Source organism: Megachile rotundata, chromosome 9 (genome assembly GCF_050947335.1).
Source record: "Megachile rotundata isolate GNS110a chromosome 9, iyMegRotu1, whole genome shotgun sequence".
Taxonomy (NCBI): Eukaryota; Metazoa; Arthropoda; class Insecta; order Hymenoptera; family Megachilidae; genus Megachile; species Megachile rotundata.
The window spans coordinates 16,925,548-16,946,712 of NC_134991.1; the positions used below are offsets into that span (position 1 = coordinate 16,925,548).

The 21,165-nt window shown below is 42.2% G+C and overlaps 2 protein-coding genes across 6 annotated transcripts in view; one reads left to right on the forward strand and one right to left on the reverse strand.

Annotated features, from left to right (window-relative positions):
- Nucleotides 1-7,900, forward strand: part of Shal (potassium voltage-gated channel protein Shal) — a 91,327-nt gene extending 83,427 nt beyond the window's left edge. For all 3 annotated transcript variants that reach the window (XM_076535856.1, XM_012296236.2, XM_076535857.1), the window contains one exon: nucleotides 285-7,900. The gene's annotated coding sequence lies outside the window, so the exon portion shown is untranslated. The remainder of the gene's footprint in view (nucleotides 1-284) is intronic.
- Nucleotides 7,901-11,859: 3,959 nt separating this feature from the next.
- On the reverse strand, nucleotides 11,860-21,049 carry HisCl1 (Histamine-gated chloride channel subunit 1). Of its 3 annotated transcripts, none has more exons than XM_076535861.1 (9): nucleotides 20,575-21,049; nucleotides 19,174-19,249; nucleotides 18,063-18,194; nucleotides 15,773-15,950; nucleotides 15,470-15,696; nucleotides 15,316-15,398; nucleotides 14,944-15,255; nucleotides 14,366-14,571; nucleotides 11,860-13,089 (listed from the first exon to the last, which is right to left on the reverse strand). In XM_076535861.1, exons 2-9 carry the CDS (start codon nucleotides 19,245-19,247, stop codon nucleotides 12,913-12,915), a joined length of 1,389 nt encoding a protein of 462 aa, XP_076391976.1. In that variant the 5' UTR covers nucleotides 19,248-19,249; nucleotides 20,575-21,049; the 3' UTR covers nucleotides 11,860-12,912. The 3 variants fall into 3 exon arrangements, with proteins under 3 accessions (XP_076391976.1, XP_076391975.1, XP_076391977.1); XM_076535860.1 differs by having other exon boundaries at nucleotides 18,063-18,308; XM_076535862.1 differs by lacking the exon at nucleotides 18,063-18,194.
- Between the last annotated feature and the right edge of the window lie 116 nt (nucleotides 21,050-21,165).

Here is a 21,165-nt window from a genome sequence, read left to right on the forward strand (position 1 = left end):
TCTCTCTTCATCGCCTCGAATAATTAGCACGATTTTGCTCTTCTGAAATGGCTGGGTCTGATGAAAGGATCATCAGACTGTTACTTTGGCACATTTAAGACTCGAGTTTAGTACCTCGAACGACGCTAAATTTTGTTAAACGTTGTATTAACTCGTTGGTCGTTGACTGTAAATTTTGTGATAACGGGACAAAGTAAAATAGACGACGATCAAGCACTTCGATCGAGCTCTCGAACGGCCATGCAGTACCGGAAGCCGCTAGTACCAGTCCCTTTTAATTTCAGTAAGGAAAAGAAAAAGAGACGATGCCAAAATCGAAAGAAAGGATCCTGCAGAACGATCGGAATGTCGAGACGGCAAGCAAGGATCCACGACGTCCTCGAGGAGGACGGAAGCCGCTCGTTCTCGAAGAACAAAAATTCTATGGAACCAGAAACCGGAAGAGGAGCTTGTTGTACCTGGAATTCTTTGCATCTTCGAGCACGAAGATTCGTTAATGCACGCACACGAGCCTGCACACCTTGTTCTTTCTGTTCGACACGAACAGGATCGATGAATTTTTATCCCGCGTCGTCGAATCGCGCCAGTTGTTTCTTCGGAGAAAACGAAAGAGAAATCGTGACATTTAGGCGAACCATATCGAACACTATACACGATTTATCTAGAAGATTTTCTGATCGAACGGACAGGTTTTTCAATTTCGAACTCGTCAGCGGAAAATGGAACGCGACTCGATGACTTCCGGGACAACTGGCGCGCGTTCCAGCGGTCTCTCGTTATTTCCGGGATTTCTGCGTGCCGATAAATCGACAGGAAACGACTGTAGTCACGAGGTGAATCGACGAAACGCTCACTTTCTATGTTCCTTTTGTAAACACGCTTGGAATCGTGCCAACGAAGAAACAGTTAACCCTTCTGTGGGCAATTGGCTACTCGTTCGAGCTTTGATGTTTAACATTTTCATTTTGCACAACTCGAAAAATTGTCATTCGAAGCGATCGGAAAACTTCGTTTATTCTTTAGCAAAAATTGAAAGTTTGCCAAGGATGAAATAGTTAACGTTCCATGGATAATCGAGTGCTTTGATGATAACCATTTTTGTCATTACCTTTTTTATTAAATAGGACTTTGAAGAAATTGTGATTCGAGGCGATTAACGAAATATCCTGCAACTTTATCTTTGAAAGAATTCTTGAAATTTTGCCAAGAACTCTTCCGTGGACAATTTAATATAGGGTTTTAGTTAGAAAAAATTGTGAAAGAGTATCCAGTTATCCACACATGAGTTATTTCTCTCGACGAAACCTCGAAAATCGATATCAAAGAATCAGAGGATCAGAAAGGAGCAACCTTTTGATTACGGTCGTCGCAGGTCCTCTAGATATCCCAGGTGTAGATGTAAGGAGTCGATTTTTAAAAAAAGTCCTCGCGATACAAAGCACCCCGTGAAAATTGATCGATCCCTGTGAAACGATGCATATTTCGAAAGAGTTTAAGCTTATGTGCACTTATATTTGTTATTAGTAGAGCTTGCGTATAATCGTTGAGTCTGAACTAGTTAACTTCAAACGTTCAATCAAGCTTCTCTCGAAGTTTATCAGAGTATTCATGGTTTTGAACAGATTAGACACATTGGTGAATTGTAATGTTTAGAATAAATAGGTTACAAGAGGTTAACTTGGATGTGGACACGATATTTTCTTTGTACTTTTCGTATAATAATTCTGGGAGAATGACAAGCATATCTGGGTGTTAGAAGAGAAAAGTAGATGTTCTTGATATTACAATCAACTTTAGTTAGTTCGCTCAGTGATTACTAGCTGCGATTTTTAATAGAACCACTTGAAATTTTTGCAAACTATTGGTCTTACAGGAATAAGCAGATTTGAGCAAATCGCTTTGATCTTGGAAGTTTTGAAGGTTCTTTAAAATGAACAATAAATATACAAATTATTCGATACTTCGATGGACTTATTAAAATTAATAATATATTTGGCGCCTTCAAAATTTTCATACGTTAAATCTGAAGTGCTGAGTAGTTGACAGTTATCGGAAGTCTCTACTAATGACAAGTACAAGAAATCCAATCGAAAGGTTCGGAAATCGAATGTAAAGGGGCCGAAGAAGGCAGCGAAAGAGGATTAAACGAGCGCGCTCGTAAGCGGAAAAGCGGTGAAACGAGAACTGTTTTTCGATTTCGTGTTCGCGAGCGTGTTTCTCGAGCGGAAAGCGGGATGATCGCGCGCGTTTGGCAGGGACCCACGTACCTTGGTACTCTAAGTAAACGTAAGATGATGCCCTCGTTCTTTCAAAAAAACTCTCCAAAGTCCATTTTCCGTTCTTTATTTCCTAGATGATAGTCTGTCGATCGAGCAACCGATTCTTATCAACCGATCGATCGAACGTCGTCGTTTGAACTTGAAATAAATAGGATAAGAATCGGTGTTTCAATTAAAACTCGTGCTCGCTGTAAATAATCGTGAATGGGGAGTCTCGTGTTGTCTGTAATTAACTTTGTAATTAAAAACGATCCGACGAATGAACACGAACAAATACAAACAAGAAAGAGAGAGAGGATATAAATATATATATATACTATATTATAAAAAACAAAAAGAAAGAATATATATATATACACACGTGAAGATACAGATATATTATACAGGTACACGTGAACGTACCACTCGATACAGGTGATAGGAACAAGCATACACACACATACACACAGATACACGAACATTTGCAGCACCCTCGCGTCGCGCAATAAAATAAATTCTAAATCAACTTTCGAACTAGTATGCATGCCTGAGTGTGTGAGAGAAGAAATCGTTTCGAGGCACCGAACCTCTTCCGTGATTCTAACCGTCTTGATTTTCTTTTTCTCAAATCAGTTTTAATACGTAAGCGAATCGTAATTATCCGAAGGGAACCCCGATACGGGGTTGAAATAATGATATAATCATTTCAAACTCTTCGGGTTATACCAAGATAAATGATCTTCTTTCAATCAGGAAATTGAAGTGCCTTTTATTTTATTTCTTTTAAAGAACCTCGAGCAATCTGTGCTTAAGAATTGATCGTCCGACTTAACTTCTTGTTTTTTTTTCACCGGAGAACCAGAAGGGAACAGAATTGCACACCGGACGACTTCGAGAAAATGTTTTTCTTTTTCGTTCCATGGATTACCTCGCTTCTCCTCAAGCGTTGAACGCTTTTCATTGAAAAATTGATTGGCCCGTTCAACCTTCCGCCATCTCGTCGATGTTGTTCGAGAACTGATTTTTCTGCTCGCTTTATCAAACCTATTAGCCTGTAATTGCCACGAGTAAACACAGCGACAAGATAGCGGCCGATTGCTATCTGGTAATCAACGATTAATTGTATCAAACGGACGGCTGCGAAATAGAACGCGTCAAATCTACGGGAAGAATCGAGATATTGTTAATTTAACCCCTTTAGGGATTTTATTCGAATCGTCAGGTGCATTTACCTCATTTTAACGCGTTAATTACGATGACAAAACTGGCCATACATATTGGAAGTGCTAGAATTTTTTAATATTTTTTTAGAAATTTTTTTCTTGAATCACAATATCAATATTATAGCTTAAGTTACTCAGAATTTTTCTCTTCTCTTTCTTAATTGAATTGACTCTGTCATTGCTGTTATTATTTTTAAGAAGTTTGTACCTGAAGGGGTTGAAGACTCTTCGAGACGCGGTTCGGTGCCTCGTAGCTAGAAAAAGACGTAAACGCGAATCCAAATGAATGAAAACAGAAGATTATTATATAATATACTCGTAGAGGTAATCGAGAGTAATGTGTCGGATCCTTTGTCGTCCAAACAGTTGCGATTGTATCGCAAGATTGCGTATTAAAAGCGAATGATAATTTGCGATTAAGTAATCGAGTCTAAAAAGAAGAATAAAAACGAGCACAGTCGCAAGAAATGGCTGGAACTTAATCCGAAATTCGACTATCTTTCCCTACTTTCGCGACTTATTTCGCGAATTCTATTTCTATTTATTTATTTATTTGAAAGCTGTTCGGGTTAAGTTGTTAAGCCATATTGTTTCTGTGAAGAAGAAGCCGTTGAAACGAATAAAGAAAACCAGAAAGAAATTGTACGATGAAAATACAGCAGCGTGCGTGAGTTACTTCAAGATTAGTTGTTGAAACTAATTAGCCTCTGGTTGTTGAGTAGTCGCGCCTTTGCTTCCGGTTCGCGATTCTTCGCGGATGTTCCTCGATCTTCGACTTCCAATTTCCTCCGGGTTCCCGGTAATAAAATTACCTGGGAATCGTGTCGCTAATCGTTGTGTGCGCGAGTGATTCACGAGCTAATCGATCGGTCTTCAACGAGAAATCTTAGGGGTCGAAGGAAAACAGAGGGTGAAATTCGGCAAATATCGGGCAATCGGTTTTAATCGACGGAGAATTAGCGACAAATACTTTCCGCGATTCTTCTTCTCGTACAAAGGAATAGAAATAGAAGAGGAAATAGAGGAAAACGTTGGGCACGGTAGAGATTTATAAAACGTCAGAGAATTGATTTTAATCGGCAGAAACTTTGCCAAAGATATCTTTCTCCATCCTGCAATATTATTTCTCGACGTATACGAAGAGATAAAAATAGGAGGAGGATCGACGAAAATATTGGAGGTTCGAGAGTGCAATTTTAGAGGGATGAAAGAAAATGGAAGAAACGATAGCTCTTGGAGGAGACTTTAATCGAGAGAAAATTTGCCAAAGATATTTTTCTCCATCCTGCGATTCTTTTTCTCGACGTGCACGAAAAGATAGAAACGGAAGAAGCGAGGGAGGAAACCGCCGTGTATCGAGGAGGTACTAGAGTGCAATTTTGGAGGGATGAGATACGATGGTACTCGAGAGAGCGTAAGACGTTTGTAAAATATCAGAGAATCGATTTAGATAGGCAGGAAATTTGCCAAAGATGTTTTCCTTGATCCTGCGATCATTGGCGTAACTAGCACTGTTATTCGAGGTGGCTCTCCTAGGTTCACTGTTTCATTTTTCAATCAGGGAATTTAGGAGGTCGCGCTACCCGCAATATTTTGGGGACCCACATCTCGAATTAGTTACGTTAATGTCTGCGATTCTTCTCCTGTACGAAGCAGGGGAAACGAGAAGATTCGAGAAATATCACGGAATCGATGTTAATTGACGGAAAATTTGTCACGGGCACTTCGTTCGATCCTGTAATTCTTTTTCTCGTCGCGCACGAAAGGATAAAAATGGAGTAAAGGAAACGAGAAGATCGAGAGAGCACGCGATCGAAGGAAGCGAGGAACATGAATAACGAGTCTTTCAATTCACTAACGTACTGCCAATATTTCCGATGCGACGCGTTATAACTTTAATAAGGGTTTAAGGCGAAGCGAAGGGGTAGCGGTGAACGGGCTCGTTCGTTTCTCGCAAGTCCTCAGATGTTTCCGCCGAGAGTTGGCTCGGAGGGTTGGCTTTCTCGCGAACTAAAAATATTTTATTACTCGTTCCCGCAGAATTCTTAAGAGAAAAGATTCGTGACCATTTTCGTGGGGTTGCACGGGACCTCGGCACGTTCTTCTCTGCGCGATGATCATTGAAATATTCCCCGCGAACGAGGACATTTAATCGTTTAACACACTCGAGATGTTCGCGACTTTGTTCAACTTGACGAAACATTTTAATTAAAAGATTCTTCTGTGCGAATTGTTAAACGAAACAAAAACAGAGCGCAATGTCGGTTGATTCTAAACCATTATCCATTTTCCTGGCGGTATTCGTTTACTTTCGGCGCGGACAAGAGAAACCAACCCCGGCGAGCATCAAAGAGAAGCGTTTTATTTCACCACCGTAGAACAATGCGAGCCAATGGTCATTTTAGCTTCGTTTTTCCTCGTGGGAAAGTCGATGAATCAACGCGGAAAAGCTTGAATTCGTGCACGGTTCGATCGATTCGAGCCTCTGTTTTCGCTTTGTTTCATCGTCGATTAAAAGCTACACCCTCTCCGCTCGCCCCTTCGACGCCGTTACCCTGGTTGCTTTTTGCATCGTGAAAGAAAAAGCAAGCGATCCTTTTCTAACCAGGACACCGTCCACAGGACCTGCGAGCGTAGCAGGATCGACGAATTTTCCTGACACGCTCGATAGTAATTGCGATTCACGGTGTTCGACAAGGGAGACACGAGGGATTTTCAAAATTTTCGCCTTGTCGTATTTTCTGCGATTCTCCGCCTCGCAGTTTCGATCCCTGTGGATTCACGCGGCGGGTATCGCGTCAAAAAGATTAAAACAGATAAAAAATCGAGTCTATTCTTTTGTATAAAAACTAGTTTACTTTTTTCTCTGTCAGGGATTATTAAATCACAGAAACGTGTGAAGAAAATTTAGATGGAGAATTTCGAACTGTGATGGACAGAAATGTCTAGATGAAATTTGGAAACTTGTATCTATTTTGTGTACGAGCCCAGAGTTGCTGGATAGAGGGTTGTCGATGCAGCTTCGATGAAAGGATACGCAAATAATTAAATGGCGAATTTTGGAAGTCCCTTCCCCGACGATAATTAAATAGTTACGCAATGGTGGTCGTAGCGTGCGTCGTCGAGCGCCGATTAAATCGAACATGGCGCTCGTCAGGCCAGATTTTCGCCGATATCGAAGATCGACGGATTTACGTGCAACTTGCTACACGCGAACAGGACTTCTCTCGTCAAAATTCCTTCGTTATTTATATATTTTCTTAATTAATCCGCGAGAGATGAGAGAAGGTTCGTCGCTTATCCTTTCGAACTGTCACGGCCACGCTATCTCTAATTGTCCCCCTTAAAATCGACTCGAATCTCAAAAATTCCATCGATCGACGCTTAGCCGATCGGTGTTAGAGTGTTTTTAGAATAAATCTTATAATAAAAGTAGATCGTACTCGTGTTTCGACGAATAATAGCTGGACTTTCGAAAGGAAAGCGATGGGCTAGATGTGCTGAACAACGCGAGGGCTAAGAAGAGATACTCTAGAGCAGACTTTTCCACGATTATCTTTCATTTTAAATCCGTTTTAAGCTGTTAACCTTTTTTCTGGAATATGCGATTTTTCTTAGCTTATCGACATTTTGAGGATTATAATTGAATAGGTGAAATATTCGATGACCACTGTAGTTACATTCCCAAGTGTTAGATTACCGTGCATTGTATCGCTACGCGTTAGACTACTACGTGTCAGATTACCACGTAGTGTCTTCGCACGTTATACGGCTATATAAGGAGAGAATGTTCACTATTCGTGCAACCGAATGACGGTAACTCGGGAGTGTTATAACGCGGTGCGATCTCCGATGTAAAAGCACCCATTCCTCGTTAGAACACTCGAGAGTTATCGTCAGTCTACCAACGTAAAGTGACCGTTAAGCAGAGTTTCCATGGTTCCGTTTGCAGAGAGATGCAATCATTTCCCGCGACTTATTCGTGGAATAGTCTGCTCCGAGAGACGATACACATCTCGTTGTTGCGTCAATCCTGTTGGAAACGTCCAGTTTCCGGTGTACTAATCTAGGTTTCTAAGCGGACAGCAGGACAGTTGTTACGCTCTTAGAGGAGGCTCTTCGGATGGAATTACGCACCGTCTATCGATCGTATTTGGCAATAACAATATTTTTAATCGTAAACTGTAAAAAAAAGAGAGAGGTATATATATAGATATACGTGGACGAAGAAGGAAAATGTTTTAGTGGAGAAGAAGAGATTTTATCGACAGCGGTCAAGCAACACGTTGTAACGAGTACACCCGATAGATGTAACTAGGAACAGGGTGAAGACGTTTTAGCCAGTGGTGTTGTCCGTCTTCGGTAGCTTCCACGCCTTACTCAAAAACTGAAAAATAAATTCAAATTCATATTTAACAAGTCTTTCATTTCGTTTATTCGCTGACTTTCACAAGATCCCGCAACTATCGTTCTTAGACGTAGTCGCGTTTCATCCATCCCAAGAAGTAATTTGTCAATACGAACGTCTATCCCATATATCTTCTTATTGTAACTTGATACCGTTACGTCGACAAACGGTATCAAAGTTTCCGCGTCTATCAAATCGTCATTCGATCCGAGACAACCTAATATATCACGTTAAATTGGTATTTGCTATCGCGATAAACCAGCGTTTATCATTTGTCGGTGACACTCGACGTTCGATATACCGTGGCATTTGCATGTCGGGGGTAAGTTGCCAAACTCTCGAATGGCACGTCGAAAGAAAACACTGGTTCACGAAATTAATCGGTGTTTGCCAAACGCCAGCGCGGGAAATCGATTCGTGTTTGTTACGCGTGTTCGTGAACAGGACGCGTTCGTTACCCAATGGACGGTTTAAAACGGGATACTATGGTGTTTGCAAGTCGACAATTTATGACTTTAGATCGTGGACACTGGTTCGCGTCGTTTTTTCGAAGGCCAGATTGCCCGCTTTATTTTCAGAGCTTCGGTCAAGGACTCTGCTACAGATTAGAACTTTTATGTTAACCGAAACTAGGTAATGAGTATCTACAGATCTAAAGATATATTGCGATAGAGGTTCTAGGGATGTACAAATACTTAAGAGTATCCGCTGATATAATACAGTTCGAAAGTTAAAGCCCACAGACAGTGTGATATTTGTGAATTAAAATCGATCGAGACATATAGTGCGACGACAGTCGAGATCCCGTCATTTGCGTAATTAACTATCGACTTTCCGTCGACGATCTTGTTAACGAGAGATCCGTGGATCGTTAATGGATAACGCGGAAAGGACGGACTCGCAACGAGAGGTAGCGAAGCAATTATTCTGCTTTCGGACATTGTGGACAAAGAAATCGGTTCGCCGCCGTTCGAATGATTCGGTAATTACTTGGCCGTGATTCGTCGGGGACAATATAGCAGGCAGGAATTTCAACCACGTCGAGAATAAATCGGAAGCGTCTTAATTAAAATCGTATTCGGGGATCGAGGAAGAAGACGCCTTCTATTATCGACGATTCTGCGTCAAAGAATATTTCGTAAAAATATTATTCGACACGGTAACCCAGTTCGAATCTACCGGTATAGAAGGCGGTGATCATTCGCGGAATACTTGGACGAAATTAGCAAACGGGGATCTCCATTGATTTACGACCTACAATCGTGGACGAAGATTTGATTGCCCCGGGTGCAGAAAGGCGTTCTAATTATCGCGCTGCTGAGCACACACGTTGCGCGTTTCACGCTGTTTCGAGACGAATTTAGGACAAACGCAGACAAATTGCCGCTTTGAAGCTCGCTCCGTGAAACTTGACGCAGAGTCTGACGAACGTTTAAGTCAAATTTTACCTCGAAATTACTATCCCAGAATTTACACGTTGTGTCTGCAAATTACTCTTATTCCTCCTTCGTATCGCCATTCTTTCCTCCGTTCCGAAACTTCGGTACTATGGACTGGATCTTGTAGGGGTACGGATAAAGAGGGTTGAAGTCGGCAAACTTGATCAATAAAATGCGCAATATATGTCAGTTATTGGATTTTCTAGATATTGACACGAATCCCATTTCAACTCCATAAGCAATATTCTGGTAGCATTGACATTTAGAAGTAAATCCAGTAAATGGCAGAAAAATGGAGAAGAAATTGTCCTTGGGGACAGGTTATGCGGTACGATAGAAACTTTCTTCCCTTCCCATTCAGTCTTAATGGTTCTAAGAAAATTTTCCTAACGATATTCTGCGTAAATTCATTTTGGGTACATACCCATTCGTATTAATAGTTCAAAATCATGTTTTTCTAAAAGTCGTCCTCGAGGAGATTCGTACGTAGAAAATTCTTGGAAAGCGTTGCATGCCACGAAAGCGTTAGAGAGAGTAAAAAGTGTGCGAATCGTCGCAGGCACATAATTTGCAGTTAGCTATGGGGACGGGCCAACGGAAGAGATTAAGGGGTGAATTCGAGAAGGAGGGTTAAATCGTTGAAACGCGTCCAAGTACAAAGAGTGCCGACTGAAAGCTTGCCCGCGTAAACACAGAAAGAGAAAAGAAAGGTTCTTTCCGGATAAAATGCCATGATTAAAAACTCTCTCGCCTAGCAGACAGACCGGTGTCTTTTGCGCACGTACACGCGAGTTCTATTCGGGGTATCGTAGTCTTGGTTTTCGGTAGAGGGGCTGACTCACCCTTTTAGAGTTCCGTCGCTCTAGTCCGCCACCCTCTCTAAATAAAAGCTGGCTACCGAATGGCTACGAGAGACGTCGCGAAAGGAGAGAGACGGAGAGAATATTGTAAGGAGCGAGAGAGAGAGAAAAGCAGACAGACAGGTGGCAGTTGGATCGGCCTGCAAAGCAGCGTTTGCAAGGAATGAAACAACCTCAAGTGGCGGCGCGTGCTGGGCAAAAACAGATTGCTCTGGGGGAAAAGCTGTCGGAAAAATTATTATCGTTACGGTTGGAATCGTTGTCCAGAAACGTCGTCGGAAAAAGGAAAAGGCAATGAAGCGAAATGAAACCTGAGTCGCGTCGTATCATCGGTGGCACCAGGGAAATGCGATTATGCTCTCGTTCAAAGTATACAGGGTCTTTCAAAAATTGTATACGCATAACATTAGCGGAAAATTAGACCAGTTATTTGAAAAGTTTTGAGAATCCGATTAATGAAAAGTCGAAATCTCGTGTAACAAGTTGGTCGAAGTTTTATCGAAAGATCTCGAGAGATCGCAGTGCGAGATGCAACAACGGTTTCTCGAAACTTTCAGAGTAAACTGGCATAGGGAAGTTGGGTGAAAACTTATTAAAAGGGAAGGTTGTACGTTTATTATTAAAGAGCCACGGGTAGCGAGCGGAGAAGAGCGGACGACGACGCGTTGTTTTAATTAAGCAGCAGAGGGAGAAAGTGGAACATCTTTTTCGAGGCAACGTTCCGTCACCTCGAAACCAAGCCACCCATTCGACCGCGTCACAATTACGCCAACTTACGTGTGGATTTAATTATTCTCCACGAGCAACCTGAGCCACCGCGTTCGTTCCAATTAATTACTGCTGGTCGTTTACCGGCAAACAAAATGTGACGCTATTCAAAGGGGATGCCAGCAAGAGAAGTAACGTGATCCTTTGTCGATCTTCGTTCTCTTCTCCTTTAATTATCTGCTTCTTCATTGTGCCTTGGATTATTTGCTACGCATTATACGACCTACGTGTTGTATACGCGTATTTACCCTTGTCGAATTTCCAAGACAAACTAAATTCCCATGCGAATTTTCATGGGCCCAATTTCTACGCGTCTCTGCAATTGCAATAACAATTTAGAAATTATAATACAACTAGATTTACCCTCCATTTGTTAAACTTAAAATTAGCAAACGGTGCAGCAGAAAGGTTAAACGAAAATAGAAAAATGGTTACTGTTTACTTTCTCGATCTCAAAGAGCAGGTTCTCGAAAGTCCTTCCCTTTTTGTACCAACAATTTTAGCGGTTGAACTTGTCCCAAAACGAATTTAACAGCAAAATCGAATTTTCTCTGATGGTAAGTTAAATTTCTAGAAGAATTCCGAAGGTGGCTGTCAGTTTTGCGGCACTAAGAGTAGCTTAGGAACTCTTCAAGTTCAAACTTTCACGACTTTAGAGAGCTTTCAGTGGTTTCAGCGAGCAGATTTCATCGATCGGCTGGCAGGAAGAAGAGGGGACAAAAGTCAGGAAACCACGATTCACGCGAACCAGGAATCTCTCGAACGAATAAATGAACTGTTTTAGAAAACTTGACGTCTCTTTCATTACCCTGTCTTCCAGTTCCTTTTCTTGCTTACAGTTTATTTCGAAGCAACTTATTTCAACACACTTTCTTCGATTTAATTAATTAACAAAATTGCAGCATTATTTTGCTTACTATGTATTTCTCTTGACCACATAATTTGTAAAGAAATCGTTGCATAATTTTTATACACCAATCTTTATAGATCCTCGAGTTATATTATAATTCGATAACTTCTGTAATGACGTGTTAAATAATAGAAATTTATCAGAAATGGAAGTTTTCAAGTTTAATTGAATATTTAAACAATCGTATGAACGTGGTATAGTACTCCTTTTATTTGTCCTTAAACTCTGCGATCTCATATAACGAATAAAACTGTGTTCTGCGATTGAATAGACAGATTCTTTTTTTCAAAATATTACAGCGATACGGCTGAGAAGTCAATCTACGTGTCTTCGGATCAGGTGAGTACATTCAATCAATCAATATACATTTTCTTTGTGGAGTCTTAGCGCGTTCGAGACCGACAACACGTCGATTATTGTCTGCTTTTTACATTTTTCAGCAAAGATCCTAATGGACGTCATAGAATTAATAGCTCCATAGAGGGTTGATTCGTGTTTCTGTTAAACCATGGTAGTTGAGGTTTCTAATAATCGTTTTGTGGTAACAATTACGGTCATAGCCATGACTCATAACCATAGTTTATACTCATTTATCATAGTAATTATGGTTTGTAATTACACGGTGTTAGTCGCAGTGAAAAAGTACAAAAGAAAGCAATTCTACCCTGCGAATATTATTTTACAATAACCTCCAGGTCTCGAACGTGCTAACGCGACTTAATCTCTAAAACGCTTACAATTAATTAAATTAACGTGCGACCGTATTCCACGGTGCTCGTTTTCTATATATAAAAGGCATTGAAAATTTTTCTAGCAGACTTTCTCTCGTAGAAAAACCGTCCAATTCATTCGAGCCTTTGTTAATCGCTACTCGGTGACGTCGTAAATCTTGCGGCAAAATGAGATTAAGCAATTCCGTGGATGTAGCAAGATTTTATGGAGCAGCAGTTAACAAAGATCGAGCGAAGCCCTTCGATCGATGACCGTCGACGATTTCGATTCTCGTTCCCACTTCCGTTCCTTTCGTCGAACGAAGCTGCACCTTTTTATAGAAAGGTGCTCCAATAAACCACGTTCAGGATGAGAAAAGAGAACGGAAAGAAGAATCTGGAGACTTTGTCGATGTAAATCGCAGTCGCCCGACCCTGGCAGCAGGTGTCGTATTGAACGGTCGCAGGTCTCACTGGACTCCTGCTTCTTTCGGAATCATTCCTCATTGGCGTCTGTTAAAAAAGGACCTCTTTACAAACTTCAACCTCGCACACTCTATCGAAATAATTTTTCACTTCCGAGCTCTTCAACAGTAGCTCAGACGAAATCGGTTTTTCGAAAAGGATCCTTTGCATTTTTTGCGAGTGGAAGCGTCTCCAACGCCGAAAGTGATCGATCCGTTTGCGTTCTCGTTTTCCGTTTACACGGCCGTAAGTATGAAGAATTTAAAGGCATCCCGTGGTAAATTCACGGCACACCGAGCTCGTTAATTAGACCCCGTCGTGTACGCGTCGCAAACGGCCTCGTTTTCGTATTAACGCGTTAATGATTAGCCGCGAAAATGTTTGCTCTACGGAGGAGAGATCGGGAGTTACACGCTGGCTACTCGTTTTTCATTTTTAACCTCGGCCCATACCAATTAGCGAAACGTATCGTTAAATAAACAAAATTTCCAGCTCTCGGGAATCGTTTTATGAGAGCTCGTAGCTAGCAAAATTAATAAAAATCCGAGCGCGCCACGTGTTACCAGCCTCTTATTTATACCAGATGTTCTAAAACTTTCATTTAAAGCAATATAACTCCTTGGTAAAACCGTTTTATTTCGATGTTTTCTTTTTTCGAGTCACAATAGGCACCTCCCCTTTTTCGCCAACCGCAGTGCAGTTATTTTTTAAACCGCATCGAGTTTACCGGTAAAAAACCTGGAATTCGGCCATGTTTAGCATACAGCCATTCATTAATACCCTCGTCCAACGTTCAGAAACGCTTAACCCTACTAATTGTAAGTTCGAGATGTATAATTCCCTGTGGCTGAATGGGAAACGAGACCACGCCACGATTCCATGAATTATGCCCGTTACCAATGAAAACGGGCCACCGTTTCTCTACCCTTTGTGTAACCCTTTCTCGCAAATTTTCCTCGCTCTTTTTTCACTCGAGCTCGAGATATAGCTTCTTCGTCCGCAATGTTCATCGCTAGGTCGTTCACGTGGGTCAATTAACCTTTTGCCGTTGGAGACTGCCTTCCAGGCGCAAACCCAATTAACTATCTTAAGTAATCTAACTAGTAACCCAATTAAATATTGTATAATATCTGCGAAGCTTGAAAAATCTGGCCAAAGAACAGCTTAAGACAGATTTCATATCGAGCCTCGTTTAAGTACTTAACACTTCGACGCTTTGTCGTTTGAGACTCCTTCGAAGAAAAGATTACGGAAATTCCAACGTTCACGGTAAAATTTTCGATTAGCTGTATCTTGGTTCGCGAGAGAAAGCGCGTGATCTTACTTTGAATTCGTCGATGGCTTCCCTGAGATCTTCGTCGGAATATCCTTTCATGGCCTTGGTAGCCACAGGGCCCATGTAGTTGTTGACCACGGCGAACTCCATCAGGGATAGGAAGACGAACACGCTGCAGGAGGACATCCACACGTCGATGGCCTTCACGTAGGAAACCGGTGGCAGTGATTGCTGGGACTGCGTGTTCTGAGTGGCTGTGGACACAGAGGGAAAATCGTTTCTCGGTCAGTAGCTCGATTCGACTTCTTCGATTCTCTGTTCGCCCCTATGCTAATATTGAATCGTCGCACGCTTCGACGGATATATCCGGTGCCTACGTTACGCTTTCCCAATTGCGTCATAGCCGCATTGCCGTTTTGCTCGTCCCGTGACAATTATTCCGTTAAATCGTTTGATCGAATCGCTTTGTACCTTCGGCTGTGAGTTTATCGATAGCGGTTACTTGATTTCCATACGAGGGTTTGTTCTATCGATTCGTATTCGATGGAGGATTAGCTTAGAAAGGGAAAGAAAATAGCCGATTCGAAAACGTTTGCTTTCGTAAAAGTCGATCCGGACGAGCTTACCGAGGGTCAGCAGTGACGTCACTCCGAGCGTGACCCGAGCGGGGATCGCTTCGGGTTTGATCCAGAACGCGATCCAGGACATGACCACGATCAGCGCGGACGGTATATACGTATGAAACAGGTGATATCCTAGACGGCGACGCAGATTGAATACTATTTGAATGCACGTGAAGTTCCCGGTGGAGTACTCGATCGTGCAGTCGGTCGTGTAATTGTTCGAGATGTCCAGCTGCGGCAGCTCGATCTCTGGATTTACCACCAGCGGATCCGTCATGTTCCAGATGAACACCAAATCCTGCGTCGTATGCGACACTGCGAATCGAAAACACGTTTGCGACGTCTCTAACATTTCGGCAACGTTAATGTACGTACAACTTTCGATCATCATTGAGCAAATCTGAGTGTCGTGTGGATAGGACTCGAACTTCATCGCGCAGGAGAGAACGAGAGTCAATCTAAAAGAAGAAACAGCGGTTTATAAATGATCTAGCCGGAGATTCATCCTTGAACTTTCCGTGCTCGTTACTTTGACATATAAAGTAGAGTTTTGTCGTGATACAGCCAAAGATAGTGGTTCGGTATCGACATCTCGTGGAAGGTGACCTTCTTCGCGTTCTTGAAGAAGCAATCGGGTCTCCAGATATTGTGCAACCAGTCAACATCCAGTATTCTGTACTCTTCGGACATGTTCTCCGGAAGTCGAAGCCTCGAATCCCGCCAACTCTGTGCCAGAAATATGTCCGCAACGTATGTCTGAAAAGTACTCTCTTTTGAGGTGTCCTGTACATCGCTATGGAGGTTAATTGGAAAGCATTTATGTCGAAATTACCATAGACTCCTCGTTTATGGAGTCGAGACTGAGCACGGTGACATGGAAGTAGACGATAGTAGGCTGTCCCAAGAACTTTGGCGCCCTGTGCTTGTCGTACTGCTTCGGATTCAAGGGTAGGATGTCTTTCAGTGACAAAGAGGCCTCCTTCCTGCCGTACTCCTCGAGATCCGACTCCCTGGAAGAAAGCAGAAGCGAGGAGAAGCGAGGCTGACGAGGGAAACTCGTGAATTCTCTGCCCGGTGTCTCTCGCGAACCAATTTGCCCGCCATTAGAATACTGTAATTGAGAAATTTATTGACGTAGGATAACCCGATCCTACCTCGTTCTTGCCGATGAATCTCTCCGTCGCAACCCTTTTAGGGTTAATGTTACTCGCATAACGGTTATCGGTTGCGATTCGCAAACTCTACGATATATGCTAATGGAAGTGTTCAAATGGTTCGGTAAAGTGAAATAAAGAATCGTCGGGATATTTTACTTTTGTCGAGAGGTCTCAATTTATACTAGCTACTCGTGCATTTATAGAATATGGTAATCAAGAACATCTCAAACTACTTCCATTCTTTTTTCGGTGCTCTTCCCACTCGTGCTTCCACGTTGCAGCTTTTTTCTTGCATTATTTTCGACCCGTGTAATACCTACTTGTTTATGTATAGAATATGGTAATCGAGAGGAAAGTCCTGGATGTTTTTAGCGCATTATTATTTTATTAAATTCGGTGCACTCAAACGAAATAACGCGATGCAGCCAATACAATGCTTACCGTCAAGAATACCGGTTTTATAATTTTATCTTTCAATCCGATATCTAAAACTGCAACTGTGCTTTGACTCGGATATTTCTTTTGATCTTTCGTGTCGCAGCCTGAATTGACCTAATTGCAAAATTGTAAAAGTTGACGCGAACTTATTCCAGGACAAAAGGGTTGTGATCGTTTGACTAGATGCTGATCGTTCCGACGTTAAGAATAAAGACGTAGCGTGACGTTGAAAAACATGAAAGAAATGTTAAATTTAGATAAAGTTAACGTTCGAGTTAATGTCGCAAATAAGGAAATATCGAGAGCAAAGGAAGTCCACGAACGGTACGAGCGAGTCTAAAATATTGCCGCGATTCCGATGAAACAGCAATATCGCGGAAGCCATAATAGGTCTTCGTGCTTGGCACACCTTTAAGTCCGGCCGAGATACGTGTGTTCCTTACATGCGGACATTTTAATATGCTAACCTACGACCTCCGGATCCGGTTTCCCCAAGAATTTCCACTTTCCTTCGCCGCAATTCACCCCTCCGCACCACATTGATTTATAGGCGGCTCGATTTTGTCGACTACGTAGCGCGTTAACTCGATTTCCACCGAGAATCCAGAAGGTTCGATCGAGCTCGATATTCGACGCTGTACGTTTGCTCCATTTAACTCGAAAAAATCGCTCGGTCAAATTATTTCTCGAATGGAAGCAACTGACGTGAAAGAAATTGACTTTGAGGTTCGATTCGTCACCGTTTTAGAAAAATTAAATTTCGAGCAATCGATTCGGAAATATTCAATTGTGTTATACTTGGCTTGGGGGCATTACAAAACGTGATTGGCAACCGCTTCGAAAAAAGTCATTTCGAAGCACAATTTCTAATTAACTCGGAAAAATGAATTTCAAAGCGTGTTTTGTAATTAACTTGGAACAATTAATATGAAATCACCGTTTGTTAAATTTCGGAGCATAATTTATTTTATGGAAAGGCATCCAAAGAAAGTATAAGAGGTTCGATAGGTAGTTTTAGACTGAAAGAAGCGAATGATCGCGGATTATGAGGTTGATAAGTCGAGATAAGAGTGCTCGCGATCGACGTCCGTTTAGCCAGGGCGACTCAAGTGGACTACGATGCGAAACGAGTAGCATGGCGCCTTCTAGCGCCGTGAAACCTGCCAAGCCGATAATCTATGACAAGACTTTCAGCAGTTTCCTTTCAGTTTCCTCCAAATCGATTATTAAACGTCGATCAAAGAAATTTTATCCTTTCCCCTTTCATCGAACGTACAATAAACCCCTTTGTTACGTTAAACCGAACGATACGCGTCTCGCTTGCTTCTACGAATTTCAAAATTTCTTCCAAAGGAAAGTCGAAGCGAAAAGTGGGGACTCAGTTTTCAAAGCGACAAAATTTTGTTACATCGAATCGAGCGTAAAAAATATAAAATTTCGAACCTCGTCCTAGAGCAGAGAAATTTTATAAACGAGCGAGGGAACTCCGTAGATTTTTTAAGTGATGTCGATCTATTGGTGCGTTACCTTTCGATCTTCGGAAAAAATCGGTACCCACGCTTTCTCGCCGAAAGTCGAAACGTACTGGACGATAGGCTATCGACCTTAATATGCCAGCCTTCGACCTCAGTGGAAAGTACCGGTTCGCATATTTCCTCGCTGAAACTCGACACAGTCGCGGGTGATGCTGGGGCAGCTTGTACCGTCGCCAGGTTTTGCAACGAGAACGAGTTCATCGCGTCCGTCTTCGACTCGATTCTCCTTCCCGAAGTACTTTCGATTTTGTTCAGAAAATTTCAACGGTCATTCGCAAATACTTTCAACAACTTTCCTTCGATCGATGCTTTCGATATTAACGAGATAACTAAAAATTTCCTGTTCGAAGTTCCTTCTCTTCGAATATTATTTTCTTCGACTTTTAAGGATTTAACCCTTTCACTCCGGCGCACTCGTGATAAAGTATATTCCTTGTAGATGGAACAGGTCTTGACACTGATATAGCGAGTGCCTACAACGCACGATTGCATCTTATATTCTATACATCTTCCGATGAAATATTGTTTCCAATTTTCTTGGAAATATGCTCTCTAACGCGAGGGTTCCGCATTCAATCTTTGGGCACGTACCTAAACGTTCAGTTTTCGACGACGTAACGTGTACATGATTTTCCATTCGTCGAGCACGTAATATCGCGGAGCGAAAGAGTTAGTTAATGTCGTATACGTATCGATATCGAGTGTCAAAACATTATTTCTGCAAGTTGTGCGAGATGAAATATTAACGTGTCCGAAAGTAGAAAGAAAATATCGACGAGCACCGAAGGAATCGATCGCGAAGGAAATCTCGTAACTCGTCACGTTCCAGCGACGGTATGTTGGTTCTTTTTTTACAACTAGGCCACGAAATCGTCCTCGAGATCGCGTTGTCCAGCGATCGAAAGAGACAGAGACGAAATTCGCGGAGACTAAGCAAACGACACGGGTAGAGAGGCCCGAGAGAGATCTCGATCGATCGACGACAATGATCGAGTCGGGCAAATTAATCGCGGAAGCCTCCTCTCCGTCTTCGATCAAGGCTAATCTCGAGTGTTCTATTCCGATCGCGGGCTTTTAGCTTCCAAACATGTTCGCCTACTCACGGAAAATGTAGCGCCGCCATGTCAAAGAGCGTGTACAGGTAGCAGCATAGGATCACCAGAGATTGCCTCGTCATTCCTGGAACAAACGTGAACTCTAAAACGGTGTCATCGGAGCTACGAGTACGATGATGCAATCTGGAAAGCATACATTTCCCCAAAGTCCAAAAATTTCGCGATAAAGAGTCCTCAAATATTGCTCCTGTGTTACGTACAAAGGTAAATTCGCCTTCGTCAAGAGTATTCATATGGCAGTTCACTTTAAAGTGCAGCTTTTTTAAAATACACAAATTTTTTCAAACTGATTATTGACAAAGTTGTTTCCTTGAGGAAGACACAATATACACAGACAAGATGAAAGGTAAAAAATTAATATCAAGTTGAAGCCAACAAGTTGTTAAAGATAAGTTTGCAAAGTATAGAACTTTTCATTAGATTAATTAACGAGCTACTTAATGTACCAAGTACACGATATTTAGGGAACTAACTAGGTCCAAAGTTATTTAATTATAGTAGTGATAATTCTGCGAAATTATTCTCTTCATTGAATACGTTGGTCCGATAGCGAGATGCTAACGATGCCGCATAAGCGTTTGGTTTAGGTAACTATGCTAACCCAACCTAACCTGAACCAAGTTAGCTAAACCGAGTTATTTAAGGGCTCGTGTGTTTGTAAGATATAGCTCGCCATTAGGATGCACTAGATGTTCACTTTATTTTTTGTATTCACTACAATTTTGACTAAATCAAACGATTTATAGACGTTGTCTAGAATGATGTAAAATTTGGGACTTCGAGTCATATCCATAAGCAAATTCTTTCCAACGTCTCATCAGAGTTACCTCCATGAGAGGTCAGAAGAAGCACTGACACTATTAGCAGACTTGTGTACTGAGCATGGCTTACGCTCGAAATCCCCAAACAGTATTAACTGTAGTTATTTCGATTAATGTTGAAAAACTCTAGTTCTCGTGTGTCCAGACTCGCTTCAAGAATATTAAAGGTCATTTTGAGCGAGGACGATAGTTTGGACTTTGTCGAGTTCTCTTGAAATCGTATTTAAATTCGGAGGACCGTAGTCGAGGGCTCGTAAGTAAGGTTATCTGGCTCGTGCTTCAGACACGTTGGAAGCGACTACTGGGATTCCCTCTAGTGGCGAGGTCGTCGTATTTCGGCCAAATTGCGAGATAATTAAATATTGATAAACTATTTTTTTCATACGTTCACCTTATTTAAAAAATCGTTTCCAATTTCAACTACGGGGACGTACAATGCATTATTATGTAATGAAACACAACCGTGTCTATGGTCAGTGCCGATTTTTCCTCGATCCAAAGAGAATCGAAACGAATTCCACTTCGATCTGACACAAAAAGGAAAGCATCATCGAGCACACGGACTCACCGATCAGCTGCACATTCTACCGTGCCGATCCTCTTTGTCGAATGCAGCAACTGTCGCACCCGAATCCCCTGGAACAACCCCGGAATCCCTTATCACGATAGCACAGAGCCAGCTTATCGGCCCACTAGCCACATCCGCCGGAAGGTCCCTCGAATATCCATCAAACTGCCTGGATCGTTGTACGCGGGTCGGTTTCTAGCCACTTTGGTCCCCGAATAATCATCGGTCCCCAAAGGAAGCCAGCACTGTTCGGGTAGCCACGTTCCAGTCTACGGGATGACAGAGTGCACTGGCTAGCTCGAAAATGGGAGATCCACGTCACTTCCTGTGCCGTTCCGTTCGACCGGTAAATTTCGAGTTGACGATTCGTCGAAAAGGGGAAACCTGTACGAGGATCGGGGACACGACGCGGCTCTTATCGGCGAAGGGTTGATTCGCCACTCGGCCACTGGCCACTGCCGGGGCTTGCTGGTTCTGTAAACCACCCTGCTGTCGGTCGCTGCCTCTAAGCCAATTTGCCTATCGACTAACTGATTAAGCCCTACTCTCTTTCATCGTGGTGGACGACCATGGTATAAGTGTTATACAGGG

Coding starts and splice junctions, on each gene's coding strand:
- HisCl1 (XM_076535860.1), bottom strand. CDS start 19,247: ATGACGAGGCAATCTCTGGTGATCCTATGCTGCTACCTGTACACGCTC. Junction 18,309..19,173: donor ATGGCGGCGCTACATTTTCC/GTGAGTAGGCGA, acceptor CAAAATCGAAAG/TACTTCGGGAAGGAGAATCG. Junction 15,256..15,315: donor CTCAATGATGATCGAAAGTT/GTACGTACATTA, acceptor TTCGATTCGCAG/TGTCGCATACGACGCAGGAT.